General features: G+C 54.2%; 1 protein-coding gene across 1 annotated transcript in view; it reads right to left on the minus strand.

Annotated features, from left to right (window-relative positions):
- Nucleotides 1-16,786, minus strand: part of VPS50 (VPS50 subunit of EARP/GARPII complex) — a 70,872-nt gene that overhangs the window by 1,680 nt on the left and 52,406 nt on the right. The window contains exons 20-27 of the mRNA XM_020978572.2: nt 16,647-16,753; nt 11,701-11,822; nt 10,828-10,908; nt 4,997-5,145; nt 3,389-3,485; nt 2,843-3,001; nt 1,583-1,704; nt 807-996 (exon numbers count right to left, since the gene is read on the minus strand). Of these exons, the coding sequence (XP_020834231.1) occupies nt 807-996; nt 1,583-1,704; nt 2,843-3,001; nt 3,389-3,485; nt 4,997-5,145; nt 10,828-10,908; nt 11,701-11,822; nt 16,647-16,753 (1,027 nt within the window). The remainder of the gene's footprint in view (nt 1-806; nt 997-1,582; nt 1,705-2,842; nt 3,002-3,388; nt 3,486-4,996; nt 5,146-10,827; nt 10,909-11,700; nt 11,823-16,646; nt 16,754-16,786) is intronic.

Raw genomic sequence — 16,786 nt, forward strand, 5'->3', positions numbered from 1 at the left:
ACCCCTGGACATTCTACAGACAGCTCGTCACAAGCAAAAGTCCAGAGAGAGAAAACACTGAGTTTGGCTGTGGCTCTAACACACAGATGAGAAATAACCTTCCCCAACACTCCCAGAAGGACAAAGACCCAACCCAGCTCAGGGCTAACGCAGAAACCGCACTCAGGGTCAGGACGACCCTCGCTCTAGCCCCGCCTCAGATACTGACCAGCTGTTTGGCCCTGGGCCAGTGCTTTCACTGGTGCCTGCCTCAGTTTCCCCTTCTGTGAAGCGGGGGTAAAAACGGCACCAGTCCCCTAGGCCTGTTCTAGGTCATTAGGTCAGTCGCTCTCATCCTCATTCGCAAGGACCAGGGAAGGGCCAAGGCTGGGCAGTGAGGGAGGGCCCAGATTCCCCTAGAAATCTTCCGTGTAGCCAGAATGGGCCTACAGCTGTTGCAGACACACACACCAGGGCACGTGGCCAGGTCCGCGCTTCCCAAGGCTGAGCCGGCACCTCTGCCCAAGCTCATGAAGCCAGAGCAGCCACCACATCACCTTGGGGGCACCTCAGAGGCTCTCACCTGACTCATGACAGCCTCTGGTCTGGGCCCAAAGCTTACCACTCGCTCTGGTCCTCCTGGTCCTCCTGCCTGCCCATCCTGACTGCTCGCCCTTGTCCTGACTGCCCGCCTGACCTGATTTCCTGCCCCTGGCCTGACCACCCACCCGCCCTGACCACTGCCCATCGTGACCACCCAGCCCTGGCCTGACCGCCCACCCCTGTCCTGACCACCCACCCTGACCGCCCAGCCCCACCCGCCTCACCCGGTGCTCCTTGATCCAGCGCTCCATGTCATTCTCAGTCAGGTAATAGGCTTTGATGTAGGTCTCCACAAACTCCTTGTCAGGGATGGGCCTGATGTCTGTCAGCTTCTCCAGCTTCATGAGGAACTGCTGGAAATCCAGCTGCATCAAGGCCCGGCCCTCGTTGCTGCACTTCTTCACGTTGGCATAGCTGGGGAACAAGACAGATGCAAGTCAGTGGCAGAAGCAGGGGATAGAGGGAGGGGGGAGAGAAGGGAGAGGGAAGGATCCTGGTGTGGGCCCCCCTTCTGCCACAGCAGATCACAGCCCCTAGTCTCCTGTATACTCGCCCCATGGGGTCCCTCTACCACCACCAGGTCTCCTCTCATGGAAGACCATGGGGAATCAGGGTTTCTTCTGTCTGGCTGGTGCCATTATCCTGCAAGACTGTCCCCTAAGATGAGACATGATCCCTGCAGCTGGATTGAACCGTGCCCAAGGTGCAAAGCTTCCCAAGTTCTGAGTGCACTGAGACTTTTGGGACACCCTGCCCCCAGGCCCATCTCAGGAAGCCACGCACAGAACAAGGTCTGGGATCCGACAAGGTCAGTGACAAAGGCGGTTGCCAGAGACGGAGCTTCCCCCCGGGGGGGTGGAATGCTCTGGCGGGATGGGGCTTTGGCGCCCCTACTCCAGGAATGAGCGCGCTACTTGGCCCCCATCGCTCAATCTGCTCCTCCATCCCCGAAAGCTGCGGGGCATGATGCAGGGCAGCCTGACAAGGCCCACTCACTCACCCCTCCACAATTGTCCGGTTGGCCAGGCGGATGCAATGCTCCCACAGGATATTGGACACGGGTAGGGGGATCCGGACCCTCTTCGATACCTCTGTCAGCCTCCGGTTAAACTGCTCAAACTCCTAACGAGACAACAATGGGCCACACTGGAGCTCAAGCAGCAGAGCGGGAGGCTATGGAAGATCGGGGGGAGACAGAGGAAGGCCGTGGGAGGCCACAGAACGCCGTGGGAGGCCACGGGAGGCCGAGGAAGGCCTTGGGGGTCAGCCGGCCTTCAGTGACCCTGGACAGCCCAGCAGCCCGACCCCAGAAAACAGCCTCAGTCTCATTTTAATCCACTTCTGTCCCTGAGGCGGGGTCCTGTCCTGTCTGACAAGGCAGACTGGTCTAGTATCTAGTACACCAGCGAGCAGAGTGGCCCCTCTCAACTGAGAGAAGAGACCCCCAGCCAGCTACTTCCTGTCCCAAGGACCCGGGAGCAGAGAACTCTGGGGCTATCTCTGTAGCATCGGCATTCCAGGGCTTTGTCTGGCCCCAAAGAGAGGCTGCCTGGACCACCCTGCCCTGCCCTCCCCTCTCCCAGCCCCCAGCCCTCCAGGGCTGCCCAAGCAGGCCTGACTTCCACCATCCCCGCCCCTCTTCCTGACACTGTGGCTGAGGAGCCGCTGGAGGGCTGGTGTGAGCGCTGAAGCCCCCTTCCTTCTGGGTCAGAACCCTCACAGCCAAGAGCAGCCCAACAGCCAGGCCCTGGGGACTGACCCCAATGTGGGGGTGGGAGGGAAGAGGGACACCCAAGCACTACCTAAGCACTGTCTAGGCACTGGACTCCCCACTCACACATATGCCCAGACCCCAAGGGCAGTCCCAGGCACCAGCAGATCCCTTGGTGAGGGGTCCTTGGTGAAGGGCAGCTGGTCAGCTTCTCTGCTGCTCCCCACGCGGCCAGCCACAGCCAAAAAGCGCATTTAGGGTTAGGGCTCTGAGGAAGTCAGACTTTTCTCCTGCCCCCCAAAACAAGGCAAACTTTGGCCTGCCTTTGCCCCAGGCCCCCAGGCCCTGGGCTGCTGGGGGTCTTCCTTCCCCCTCCTTACAGAGGCCTCAGGAGGTCTAACCTCTAAGCCTAACTGTGCTCTGGCTCTGTCAGCCGGGCCAGGACGAAGGGCGTCCACCTGGCCAGCTCCAAAATGACTGTCCGGGCTCTAGCCCTGCCTCTGGACACGCCCAGCCCGGCCACTGGGAGCCCTCTCCCCAGTCACTCACCTTCAGTAAAGTGTCCACGTAGATGTTGTGCTGGGACATGATCTCCTTCACGTCCCACTTGACGCTGGCCATCAGAAGCAGCATCTGTTCATAGTCGATAGCCTTCCCTGCCACAATCCAGTATATGGGCTTGCGCAGCTCGCTGGCAGTGGACACCGTCTGAAACCAAGCTCCCAGAAATGAGAAGGGCTCACTGAGCCCCCAGACATGCAGAGTCACCCCAGGGAGCTGGAGGCCCTTCCTCTGGGCAGCGCAGCCTGAGGACCACCGCGTTTAGGGTGAGGTCTGCTCGCACCGGGGAGGGCGGGGCCGGCTGACCAATACTGTAGCTACTGCCAAGGCGGGCCATGGCCTCTGGGGTCCCCAGCTGGACCGCCAGGACACCCTGGACTCGAGCCCTCATGTTTTTACTTTGGGAGAAGGGTGAGCTGCCCCTTCCATGAAGCCTGGGATCCTGATGCCCCTCCCCAAAGACAAGGGGTGGGGGGCACACGTCCCTCTGCCACGAGCCCCTGGCCCTCCCAGGTCCAGGGTAGAGCCTCTCACCTGAGAGTAAAACTGCTGCAGGAAAGGCTTCTTCACAGAGGGCATCACGGCGTCTAGGTGCGGCTGCAGGAACTCAAACTGCTCAGCCAGGAAGACCCTGGGGGGGGGGGAAGGGAAAGGGGGTAGGAGGGAGGAGAGGAGGAGGAGGGAGAAGGGAAAGGGTGGAAGGGGAAGACAAGGACAAGGGGGAGGAGGGAGGGGAAGGAGGAGAGAGAAGGGAAAGGGGGAAGGGCAAGGTAAGGACAAAAGACGGAGGAGGGAGGAGGAGTGGAAGGAAGGGGAGGACGAAAGGGGAAGAGGAAGGGGGAGGAGGAAGAGGGAGGAGGAGGGAAAAGGGAAAGGGGGGAAGGGGAAGACAAGGACAAGGAGGGAGGAAGGAAGGGGAGGGAGGGGGAGAGAGAAGGGACAGGAGAGTAGGAGGGAGGAGTGGAAGGAGGGGGATGGAGAAGGAGAAGGGAGGAGGGGGAGGGAGAAAAGAAGGAAGAGGAAGAGGAGGTTACAGAAGAACAAATGGGGGAAAAAGGATGGGGTCTCGAGAGGGACAACAAAGAGAACCCATTTCCCACCAGGAAGCCAAGGCTGCCCCTATAACCTGATCCTGTTTCCTCCCTCCAGATCTTTGCTCTGGCTGCTCCCCACATCTGGGAGGCTTTCCCTCCCTATGTGTACTTCTCAGAAGCCAGCACAGAGGACCTCTCCTGGTCACTGCCAGCTGTGAGCACCCCTGTGAAGTCACTTTGTGTTACTTGGTGTAGACTTCAAAGGTTGTGGGAAAAGCTGAACTGAAAACAGGCCTGCTTGTTTGGGTGGGGTTTTTCTCCCCATTTGTGGCTCCAGGCCGGGCTCTTCAACCTGATACACACCATGTTTTCCACCTGAAAAATGACCACCGTCCGGCCCTGGAGAGGGGAGAGCGCTCCCTCTGGCTGGGGGGAGCCTGCACCCTGAGCACACCCTCTGCACACCAGGCTGTCCAGTCATCCTGGGAGTTCCGTCCCCTTGACCAAGAGGAAGTCCCACTTTCAGAGGCCAAGTGAGGGCTACGTCTGACCAAGGGATAACCTCCCAGAAGCATAGCCACGAAATCAGTCCTTGGACAACTGTGCACTTACTGTGCGTGTGCAATGCACTAGGCTGGGCCTTGGGAAAACTGTTCCTACCTTCAAGAAGCCCCCATTCATTGGGGGAAACACAAATATGAAAGCACTCCCAAGGCAGCAGCTGCAGTCAGGGGTGTGGAGAAGGAAGGGGCAGACACTGCAGCCATGAGAATGGGCCAAGGTCTCTGCGTCTGTCTGGGGCCAGTGCTCAGCTGGGGCAAGGCTCCCAGGAGGACGCTGGCCATATCTCTGGTAACAAAGACCTGAAGGGACAGTCCAAGGTCCTCCCCACAACCCTAACTTCGGCAGGAAGTAGGCTGTGTTCCCCCCAGGGGGAACCCAAAGAACCCTCCTCAGAAAAGCAGAAATGGCAGCTCAGGCTTGGAGGGAGCGAGGCAAGGAGACCCGGCTAGCCGCAGTGTCCAACCGAGTGGACACTGGGAGCCCCACAGCCTACGGGAGGGTGACAGACGGGGGCTGCCGACACGAGACTCGCTGAGGCACTTACAAGGATTCCGTGGCCACGACCCTCTCTGCCAACCCATACAGCGTGTCCCCGGATGTCAGGACCACGAGGTGACTGAGGTGTGGACTCGGCACCTTCTCTTTCCTCTCCTCACTTGCTGTGAGGGCGCCTGTGGGGTCTGTGGAAACCTCCTGAAAGAAGAAAAGCCCATCACCACACCTCAAGGTCCTTCCTGGGGCAAGCCAAGATCCATGCCCGACCTCCTGGGGAGCACGGTCAAATGCCAAAGAGGAGAAACAGGGGTTCTCTCCCCAGACACCCCATAGCAGCATCACCTTTCTCAGCTTGGCGGCTGCCATGCAGGATGAAGGGCCGGGGTCAGGCGCAGAGAGCAGCACCCTAACTCCTTGGGACATATGCCAGCAGGCGGGGTGTGTGTGTGTGTGTGTGTGTGTGTGTGTGTGTGTGTGAGAGAGAGAGAGAGAGAGAGAGAGAGAGAGAGAGAGAGAGAGAGAGAGAGAAATGGGGGGAAGGGAAGAGAGTCTGAGACAGAGAAAGAAATAGAGAGGGCAGGGAGGGAGTGTGTGGAAGGCACCAAGCAGTAAAGACAGGAATACGAAAATAAAGAAGGCCCTACTAAGTAGGGGTGGGGTCAGGGTGGTCAGAGAAGGCTTCCTGGAGGAGGAATTTCAGAAGCCCCTAAGAGGAGGGAAGGTACCCACTCTGAGTCTGCATGAATGCCCAGGGGTCAAGGGTGGAGCTCCCTCTGGCTGAGAGGAGCCTGCACCCTCTGCACAACAGCCTGTCCAGTCTAGGCCCAAAGGTGTCCCCGGGGTAGCCTGCCCTCCAGACGAAGCCCCTCTTTCAAAGGCCAATTGAGAGCTATGAGCCAGGGGAAGGCCCATAACTGGCCTGGGCTATGACAAAGCCAGATGTGTCTTTAGGCTTGGGAAGAAGAGAAGCCAGAGGTGGTAAGCCCCGCAAAGGGTCTGCTGCCCTGGCATCGCCCCAGGAGAGGTGACGAGCAAGCGCCTGTGAGAGAGGAGAGAAGAAGCCCGAGGCAAGGGATGGCCAAAGTCTGGAACGGTTTCACTGGCGACTGACTTAATACGACCACAAACTTGGTCCACCAGTCTTCTTAAACACACACAATAAAATCCCACTCTGAGACTGCCAAGCTGGCTCCTCCTCCTCCAAAGCGCCCCCACCAGCAGATGGCCTGGGCCCACCCTGTCCCAAGCCATGCCCCAAAGAGGAGGTTGAGGCAGCTGCCCACAGAGTGCTTTGGGGCCCAGAACAGGCAGTGGTGAGCGACTTGTGCAGGTTCCTCAGGGAACCATAACCCCGGCACGCACCCTCAACTGCCCTAGGTCCTCCTCATCCCCTCCACGACCATTCCTGGTATCTGCTCAGTAATCAGCAAGGCCAGAATTTGAACTCAGGTCCCCTGACTCCAAATCAATGTTAGGCTCAACGGAACAAACACCTAATCCTTCCAACATATCCACAAATGGAGGAGCCAGATAAGAGATTCAGCTTTTAAAGAAATCTCCTAAAAAGGAGAAAATGGGGTGTAGGGTTTGGTAAACCCAAGCACACCAACAGCAATGGGAGGGTGACACACTATTTGACAAGAATTAACGGTAAGACTGGGAAGCAACCCGGCCAAAGGGACCCAGCCTCAGGATGAAGGATCACAGCCTAACAAAAAGGGAAGTCAAGGCCACAAGCATCTAGTCATCACCTAGTGTTTGCCTGGCACCCAGCAAAGCCCTGGGGACACAAAGAAAGCCAGAAGACAGTCCCTGCCTGTGAGGAGCTTTCCCTCTAGCAGGCAAGAAACCATGCAAACATCTATGGACAGACAGGCTGGAGGTGAGCCACTGAACCGGGGAGAGTCTCAGACAGAAGGCACGCAGATTGAGGAGGACCAGGAAGGGGTGGGTGGGAAGGTGCCTGAAGGAAGTCCAGGGATCCAGGAAGTGGAGACAAAGAGGAAGATCATTCCAGGCAGCCAAGGAATATGCTTAGATTTGGGAGATAGAGGGTCCTGTGTGAGGACAAGCCTGGAGGTCAGTGTCACTGGATGAAAGAAGTATGTGTCAGAGAGGAAGGGGTAAGGAGATGAGAGAAATGGAAAGCGGCTGGGTTAAAAAGGACTTTGAATGCCCAACAGCCCAGTGTGTACTTGCCCTCAGAGGCCACGGGGAGCTCCTGGAGTTGAGTGAGTAGGAACATGTGTAACATGGTAAGATGTGAACTTTACAAAAACCATTTTGGTGGCTGAATGAAGGATGTACAGGAAGGGGGAGAGACTCCAGGCAGGCAGACCTCCCAGCAACTATTGCAATAGTCCAGGGGTGAGGAGATAAGGGCCTGCCCCAGTGGAGTAGCAGGCTCCAAAAAGAGACATTGCAAAGGTGAAATAGACAAAAGATGCTACAGAGGTAAAATCAGCCAGAGATTCTTCAGGGGGTTGAAATCAACCAGAGATGCTGCAGAGGTGAAATCAACCAGAGATACTGGAAAGGTGAAATCACCATCTTGGATCTGGGGAGTGAGAGAATGAGGAGTCTAGAATGACTCCTAGTTGTGAGCCTGCGGGACTGGGAGAATGGCAGTGTCCATGACAGTAATAGGGAAAGTAGGAGCAGGGAAGGGTTTAGAGAAAAAGAATGAGGTCTGTTTTGGACATATTGAGTGTAAGATGTGTACTGGACACCCAGTCTGAGATATTTGAAAGATAGTGAGATGTGAGATAGGAGGTTGGCAGAGAGGTTAAGGCTCGATAAATAGACTTGGGAATCATCTGCATAAATGAATCCACGGGAGCTGATGAGATCACCAAGAGAAACAGTATAAAGCAGAGGTACAACCAAGTTAAAATTAATTAGGAAAAATTTTTAAAAATAAATAAAAATGCAATAGAACATAGCTAATGTCAATGTGTTTTTCTAAGTCAACATACACCTGGAGGGATGCTTCTGTCCAGTTTGGTGGCCCCTGTTTCTCTTTGTAGCCCAGGATAATTGTGGAGGACACCCCGTTAATGGAAGCACACCTGGATGAAGGTCCAGACCAGAAGACTGAGCAGGAGTGATCAGACAGGAAGCAGTTTAGAAGGAGGCTCAATTTTTAACACTCTTTTTAAAAAATTTTTGATTTCCAAATTTTTTCCCTCCCTCCTTCCCTCAGCTCCTTCCTCCAAAAGACAGTAAATAATTTGACACAGGTTATACATGCGCAGTCATGCAAAAGATACTTTCATGTTAATCAAGTTGTGAAAGAAAACACAGACCAAAAAAAAAAACACCAGAAAAATAAAGAAAAAGTCTGCTTCAATCTGCACTGAGACACCATTAGTTCTTTCTCTGGATATGGAGAGCATTTTTTGTCATAAGTCCTTCAGAACTGTCTTGGATCATCAGCTATGCTGACAATAGCTAAGACATTCACAATTGATCATTGTACAATATTGCTGTTACCGTATACAATGTTCTCCTGGTTCTACTTATTTCATTCTGCATCTGTTCATGGAAGTCTTTCCAGGTTTTTCTGAGAGCATCCTGCTTGTCATTTATGACACAACAGTATTCCATCACAATCGTCTAACACTTGTTCAGCCATTCCCCAACTGATGAGCATCCCCTCAATATTCAATTCTTTGCCACTACAAGAAAAACTGCTATAAATATTTTTGCACACATAGGTCCTTTTTCATCACTTGGGACATAGACCTAGAAGCTGTATTGCTAGATCAAAGGATGTGCACATTTTTATAGCCCTTTGGGCACAGTTCCAAATTGTCCTCTGGAATGGTTGGATCATTTTACAACTCCACAAATAGTGCATTAGTGTTCCAATTTTCCCACACCTTCTCCAACATTTATCATTTTCCTGTTTTGTCACGTTGGCCAATCTGAGAGGTGTGTATCTCAGAGTTGTTTTGATTTGCACTTTCCTAATCAGTAGTGATTTAGAGCATTTTCTCATATGACTCATATAACTATGGATAGCTTTGACGATTTCATTTGAAAATTGCCTGTTTTTCCATCTTACTTCATCTGCAAACTGCCTTTGACTACTGAGGAATGGCTCTTATTTCTATAAATTTGACTCAGTTCTTTACACAATAGAGAAATAAGGCCTTTATCAGAGAACCTTGCTGTTAACTTTTTTTTCACTGTTAGAATCAGTGTATTTCCCTCCATCCTATTTTCCCGTTTATCCTACTCTCTGTCTCTCTCCTTTCACTCTGTCTACTCTGAAAAGTGCTTTGCTTCTGACTTTTACCTCCCCCAATCTGCCCTCTCTTCTAGGCCCCCCTAGGCTTCTCTTATCCCCTTTCCCTCTTATTTTCCTGTAGGGTAAGACAGATTTCTTTACCCATCTGAATGTGTGCACCACTCAGAACTGAGCCAATTCCAATGAAAGGGAGGTAGAGTGGCTCTTTTTGCAGAATCTGCAGGGCTGTTCATCCACTGGATACTGGCTGAACAAGCTGTGCCCTGGGAAGGTGATGGGATACTACAGTAAGAAACGATAAAGGGGATGGTTTCAGAGGGCCCTGGGAAGAGCTGGACAAAGCGATGTCCAGGAAGCTGGCAGAGGCAGGAGGACCATCTAGAAAGACAAATGGCTCTGAGAGATGTAGGAATCTGACCAACACAGTGACCCGGCACAATTCCACAGGCCTCAGAACAGTCCACTCAGGGCAGGGCCTGGGGAGGGGCATTTTCCTTCTAGACAGTCGGTAAAAAAGGCCTGGTGGAACCTCACAATCCTACAGATGCCAGGCTCACTAAGCAGGAGGCTTGATAAGAGGTCAGCCTCACCCCAGATCATGACTTGGGGCCTCTCTGCTCAAAGATCCCTCAAGGGTACAAAGGAGTCATGCCCCAGGAGGGAGTGGGCAGAGCCTGGGCAGGGATGCAGAGGGAGAGGCAGGAATCCATCGGTCCACCACAGGCTGGGCATCAGGCAGAAAAAGAGGAGGGGGCCCCAGGGCCCACTGGGTGTGCACAGGCCGCTGAGATTGGACACAGAGAAGCCCCTCTCCAGCCCCTGGCCCAGCCAACCACACGCAGTGCTAGGGGAGCTAGGGAAGCCTGATCCTAAGCACATAGCTCACTTGGTCTAGAGGCAGAGATACCCCCACAGGTCCTGATGGGCTCCCTCCCTTTTAACAGACCATACAGATGGCAACCAGAAAACACAGCCCCGCCTGGGACTGCAGAGTGGCTCCTCAGTAGTGCTATGGTGGCCTCCGAGGCCCTCCCTGCCCTCGCCCCAAGGGCCTTATCCAGGCCTGGCTCTGACTGCTCCTCCACGTGCCCACCCTGCTCAGACAGATAAGGAAACCGAGACCTGGAAGGGAAGCTTCCTGCTCCTGAGCCCCCCACAGTCTGAGGGGCAGCACCCGGCTGGCCCCTCTCAGCTCTAACCCACATAAACAAAGGCAGCCATCCAGACAAGGTCTAGCCTAGCATGCAGACTGGCAGCCTGTCCAAGCTGTACTCCAGGTGAGAGAGGCCAGTGTGGGGAGGGCACCGTTGCTCCTGAGCCCCACCAGCCTGGCCTCAGCCCCCTCACCTGTAAAATAGGGACACAGACCCCTGACACTCCTGGCCTGAGGGAACGTGAGTGATGACCGCAGGAAGCGTTCCACTTGAGAAGGCTCCCAAAAGACAGCACGGATTCGGTCAATGCCCACTAGGCCCAACCCCAGAGGCAAGAGACTGTCCAGGCCTATGGGATAGGCACGTTCAGAAAGTCAGTCAGAGCGACCCCCACCCAATCCTGTGGAGACAGATGGATAGCCCCCTTCCCCACGTCAGGCAGGGGAGCAGACACTGCCTCCCGGCACCCCTTACCAGGTCGATCAAGCTTTCCTGGATTCGGTTCAGCGTTGTCCGCAGGCGGCTGCTGCTGAGGCCCAGGCCTGTCGACTCTAGCTGAAAAAGATAGCAGGTTCACACTGGTCACACACGTGCACACGCACACATGGCCTTCTGAAGGCAGGCTCCTCAGGAACCCCCAAGAGGCCCCGGGCCAGGGGATACCACTAGACGGGCCCCACCCCTGCTGCAAGCACCCAGACACACACATGTGTACGCACAGACGAACACAGGAAATCCTGAGGTAGGGGAGTGGGGACACAGTGAGATTTACCAGGGTATGGAAGAAGGGGGGCTATCCCCCCCCACAAGCATATACCACACACACACAATACACATGCCACACATGTGCATACACCACACATGTACACACAATCATACCTTCCACACGTGTAAGTACACACACACAGATACATATTCCCACTTACAGACATGCACACATGCGTGCACACACACAGGAACACATACCACATGCAGACAAGACACACATACCACACATGCACAAGCACACACAATCATGCCTCCCACATGCGTAAGTACACACACACACACACACACACACACAATACACATACCCCCCCATATGCATATATACACTCCCACTCACAGATACATGCACACACATACACAGGAGCATATACCGCACATGCACAAGCACACATATGTGCACACACATGCAGGTGTGTGCCTTGCAGGAAGGGCACAGTACTCAGGGCCTCCTCCTGCTGACCTCTCTCATCAGGGCCCTCAGTGGGAGACACCTGTTGGCCTTCGGCCACCCCCTTCACCCCCCCCCCCCACAGGCACATCTGGTCTCCACCTCACCTGCCCGTGACCAGCCAGACTCACCGAGTCATTACGACCGAAGAAGGTGTAGATGGCATAGAGGTAGTAGTCAAATAGCTGAGACAGGAAGTGGACCACGTCAAAGGCGATGGGCTTCAGCATGCTCATCATCTGCATGTACTTCCCTGCGAGGAAGGCTGAGTGTCAAGGCCCTGACGCTCAGACCCTCCCCCAACACACCCAGAGGAGGCCACCTGCACACCAGAAATGCCTTCTTCAGGAAGGTGTGTGAGAAGTCCAGCCTCCAGCGGCACAAAGCCCACGCCTGGGCGCCGAGGAGCCCAGGGACGTGGGATGAAGACGTCAATAGGAAGAGGGACCCCTGACTGCGAGCCGAGGGGCCTCCCTGTCTGGAGAGGTCTGGCCACAGTTCTGAGCAGCCAATATGCCAAAGGCCTCGTCCATGTCCCCACCGCCCTGACCTTGTTTTCTCCTCTACGAGATGGAGGTGGGGGCTGTGTGGTGCCCTCCTGCGCCAGCCTGATACAACCTCCAGCTCTCCCCGATCTCTGTTCTTGGACCAGGGGAAATTGTGATTCCAGCATCACAGGCACAATGAGAACGCGTACCTCCTCCTCCAAGGCAAAGAGGCAGGAAACAAGCTCCGAGCCGGGCCTCATGGGAGTCTCCCCACCACCCTGGAGGGAGGTGCTCAGATGGCCCCATTTTAAGATGGGGTAACGGAGGCACGAAGTACAGGGAGGACATCCAGACACAGAAGGGGCACCTGGCCCCCAGGACCCAAAGAGTCATTCCCTGAATGGGAAGACCTCACACTAGACTGCTGTGGACTTCTGTAAAGCACCCAAGAGCCAAGCAGCAGAGCCAGGAGCAGCCTTTCGACAAGGCCTGACACCCAAGCTATGACCAGCCCCACGCCAGCAGCCCAGGACCAAGTCTTCAGAGGGCAGCGGCCTCATGCCACAGAACAGGAGGGAGCACCTCTGTTCCAGGGATTTGGGGTGGGGGTGGGGCGGCAGGGGAAGAAAAGAGATTTCTGTTTGTTAAAAAACTAACCTTTTTTAAACTTTAAAATAAACTGCATCTTTATAAAAATAAAATTGAATAAATGCTGTTGAGCTGAGCCGAGCACCCCCAAATTAGATACTTCCTGGGGAGAGCCCAGTTCTCACAAAGGAAGCCCTCCTTGCAGGCAGGGCGGCCCTGCAGAGCCCCTGCCTGTGTCAGGACCCTCTTCCTTCAGGGCAGGAGAAAAGAACAGGTCTTGGGTCCTCCACTCCAGAGTTCGGCAGCCCCCAAACCTCACTGGCGGATGAGATCCTTGGGGCAGAGGTGGGGGCCGCCAACGGGGGCAGCTCCTCAGATGGCAGTATACTTGTGCGCAGAAATGATAGGGAACAGGCTGCATCAGCCAGCTCCCCCATTTTACAGATGAGGACAATGAGGCCCAGACCTCGCTCCCCTCCACACACTCTCTCTTTACCTCAATGCATTTTTCCCTGCTCAGAAATCAAGGTAAAATGTCCCCTCTGGGAACGGTGCCTCCTCCTCAGGCACCCTGGGATCTCTGTGGCAGCGCCCCTCTCTCACCCATCAGCCAGTGCCTGAGAGCCTCTGCGGCCTCCCCCACAAAAGAGGGTCTCCCACTTGGGAAGGAAGTGGGACACTGGGCAACAGTCTCTGCTTTGGCCTTTGTTGGGGAACCCAAAAGCCACCCCAACCCCCCATGGGAGAACACGGACTTCTGTGGGGCAGGGATGCTGCTCCAGGCCTAGCCAGGCTGGCCCAGGTATCACCTCTGGAGAGCTCCAGGGGGGCTGAAGATGACACTGTTTAACAGCACAACAAAGGGGGCACCACCAGCCTGCTCTCTCTTAAGGCCTATGCAGGAAAACACGTTCTTCTGCAATCATCTCTCGGCACGTTTCATTTTAAACAGGTTGTTAAAGGTATGAAGATGGGAAACAGTGTGCACAGGGGGTGCGCCTGCCCCTCCCAGGGCTCTGCTGATCTGGCTTTCCAGCCACGTTCTTTGTACCGAGGACCAATCGCACCCAATACCGAACACTTCAAAGGCTGGAGAGACATGGCAGCCCCCCTCGCCAATTTCCTGCAATCCTGCCATCATCATCAGCCGAGGGCCGCGGACCGACAAGAACAAGCACGGGCGTACAGGAAAGGAGTGTTCCCACCATCCCCAAGGCAGTGAGGAGCGTCTCTACAGCCTCAAACTCCGAAGTTCCAAAACGCCTTTCTTCCCCAGTTCTGTGTGGGTCCTGCTCTCCTCTGAAAGACCCAGGCCAGGTCTGTGCCGCTTTAAGTACAAACAATGGGACTGAGGTGGGAGACATGAGGCGGTCATGTCATGACACGGGCGAGGGGGGTGACGAGGCCCAGTGGCCAGGCATCTCTGTGCTATTTCACCGTGGCCTGGGGAGTAAGTCTGCTTCGGGGACAGCGGCACCAATCAGGAGAGTAAGGTTGGACCGGAGGTCACACAAGCCCCAGATTTCTGCAGGCAGGATTTCCAAGATCACAAGTTGGAAGGGTCCTAAACTCTGAGGCCCTGATGAGATGCTGTGATGCCCAAACAGCAACAGGTGACCCCAGGGAGAAGAAGGTCAAGGGGACGCAGACCAGCACAGATCACAGCACGGTGGTAGGACATGAGGTCAGCGGCAGCCAGTGACACACAAGAACCCTAAACACATGCTCTTCGGGGACACAAGGAAGACAGAGAAGAGGGAGGAGCCAAGATGGCGGAGTAAAAGCAGTGACTTGCTTAAGCTCTCCCCCCAAACCCCTCCAAATACCTATAAAAATGGCTCTAAACAAATTCTAAAGCAGCAGAACCCACAAAAAGACAGAGTGAAACAAGTTTCCAGCCCAAAACAATCTGGATGGTTGATCAGAAAGGTATATTGCGCTGGGCTGTCAGAGGAGTGCAATTTGGCGTGGCAGCGCAGGCCTCAGCAAACCTGCAGCAGGCTTCAGAGGACTGAATCGCGGGCAGCCGTGGCGGTTTTCAGACTTCTCAACCCACGAATGCCAAAGACAACTTAGAAGGTCAGTGGGAAAAGTCTGTTTCTGCAGCGTGAGAGAGAAGCACATGGTCTCAGCTCTGATCCTAGAGCTCGGCCCCAGGGTGGCAGCTGCCTCCTGAGCTTCCAGCCCACAGACTGAGGGGGAATCAAATGGTTGATCAGAGGGGAATTGCAGGGATCTCTCTGCTGGTGCAGGATTCTCTTGCTTTGCCTGTACTTGGATCTGGGTTACAGTTCTGGGTGGCAGTCCTGGGGTGAGAAGGAGCGCTGGTGTGGTGGAGCTTATAGTGGCAGTGCAGAGAAAATCCTCCTCACAGTGCCAAGACACATAGGAGTTCTTGTGGTCACTCAGAGCAGAGCACAGGCCAGGAAAGGAGTAAACACTTCACCTTTGATCATACCACCTTGGAAGAACTGAAAATTTACAGGTTCCTAGAAGTATCTCTGAAAACAGCTGCACAAAACCCCTGAAGCTTGGGACAGTACATTCTCCACACTGGAAGCAGACCCCCTACCTTAACAAAGAGTTTATAACTCAAGTAATTGGCTGGAATCATGAGCAAACTTCACAAAAAGAGTCAGACTATATTATCTTACTTTGGTGACAAAGAAGATCAAAACATACAATCAGAAGAAGACAACAAAGTCAAAGCTCCTACATCCAAAGCCTCCAAGAAAAATATGAATCAGTCCCAGGCCTTGGAAGAGCTCAAAAAGGATTTTGAGAAGCAAGTAAGAGAAGTAGAGGAAAAACTGAGAGTGATGCAAGAAAATCATGAAAAACAAGTCAACAGCTTGCTAAAGGAGACCCACAAAAATACTGAAGAAAATAACACCTTAAAAATAGCCTAACCCAAATGGCAAAAGAAGTCCAAAAAGCCAATGAGGAGAAGAATGCCATAAAAAGCAAAACTGGCCAAATGGAAAAGGAAGTCCAAAAGCTTACTGAAGAAAATACTTCTTTCTTGGGAGACCCCAAAAAATACTGAAGAAAATATAGAATAGAGCAATTGGAAGCCAGCAACTATATGAGAAATCAAGGCACTGTAAAACTAACCCAAAAGAATGAAAAAATAGAAGAGAATGTGAAATATCTCACTGGAAAAACAACTGACCTGGAAAACAGATCCAGGAGAGAGAACTTAAAAATTATTGGATTATCTGAAAAACCACAATCAAAAAAGGAGCCTAGCCATCATCTTTCAAGAAATTATCAAGGAAAAGACAGAGAAGACATGTTCCCCCCCCCGCTTGGCTCTGGAAGCATAAAATGAATCGATCACTCGATCAGCCAACAAGTATCAATTACATTCCTCCCCTGGGAGATCAAGGCAGACAGGAAACACAAACACTGAACAGGCACATCACACACGGAAGGGGGAGGGCCTGCCTCGCAGAGCCTCCATCCAGCTGTGCCCGGGGAATTGAATGGGTACACTGCCCCTCAAGGGCCAGGAATCGGGGTCTGGAAGTCAGGCAGATCACCTGGTCCTGAAATCCCACAAGTACAGCAGGTGACGGCCTCATGCTGCCACATCAGGGACGAGACAAGAGCATTGACCCGTGACAACCAGCATGAATCACTGCTGCACTGACCATTCCTCGAGGCCTGACCAGCTGCCCACTCTGAGCTTCAGGAGACCATCCCCACGGGATGACACCCAGCGTCTGGGCTCTCACCCAGCCGCAGGCCTTCTGCAGGGGAGACCCTCAACCCCTGACCTGGATCTCACCAAGTCCAGAAGGACCCCAGAAGGCCAAAAGGGGGCTGCAGCTGGTGGGGTGGATGGCGCACGGCTGGCAGAAAGCCAACAAGACACATCCCCTGGGCCCCCGGACCTCCAGGGCTCCTCAGGATCATCCCTCGGCTCTCTGACCACCAGGAGGAGGGCCGGGCCTGGCAGCAGCCCAGCCTCCCAATACCACTGGCCCACCCCAACTCACCAACCAGCCGAATGACGTTCAGGGTAGTGTTGGTCAGGATGGGAGCGTTGACTTTGTTCAAGCTATAATCGGATTTCTTTCGGCTCCTTAGCGTTTCTCGGGAAACACTGAGATAAAGAGAGAGAAGGCAGAGAGCACGA

The sequence above is a fragment of the Phascolarctos cinereus genome, unplaced genomic scaffold (genome assembly GCF_003287225.1).
Source record: "Phascolarctos cinereus isolate Bilbo 61053 unplaced genomic scaffold, phaCin_HiC Scaffold_4;HRSCAF=312, whole genome shotgun sequence".
NCBI lineage: Eukaryota > Metazoa > Chordata > Mammalia > Diprotodontia > Phascolarctidae > Phascolarctos > Phascolarctos cinereus.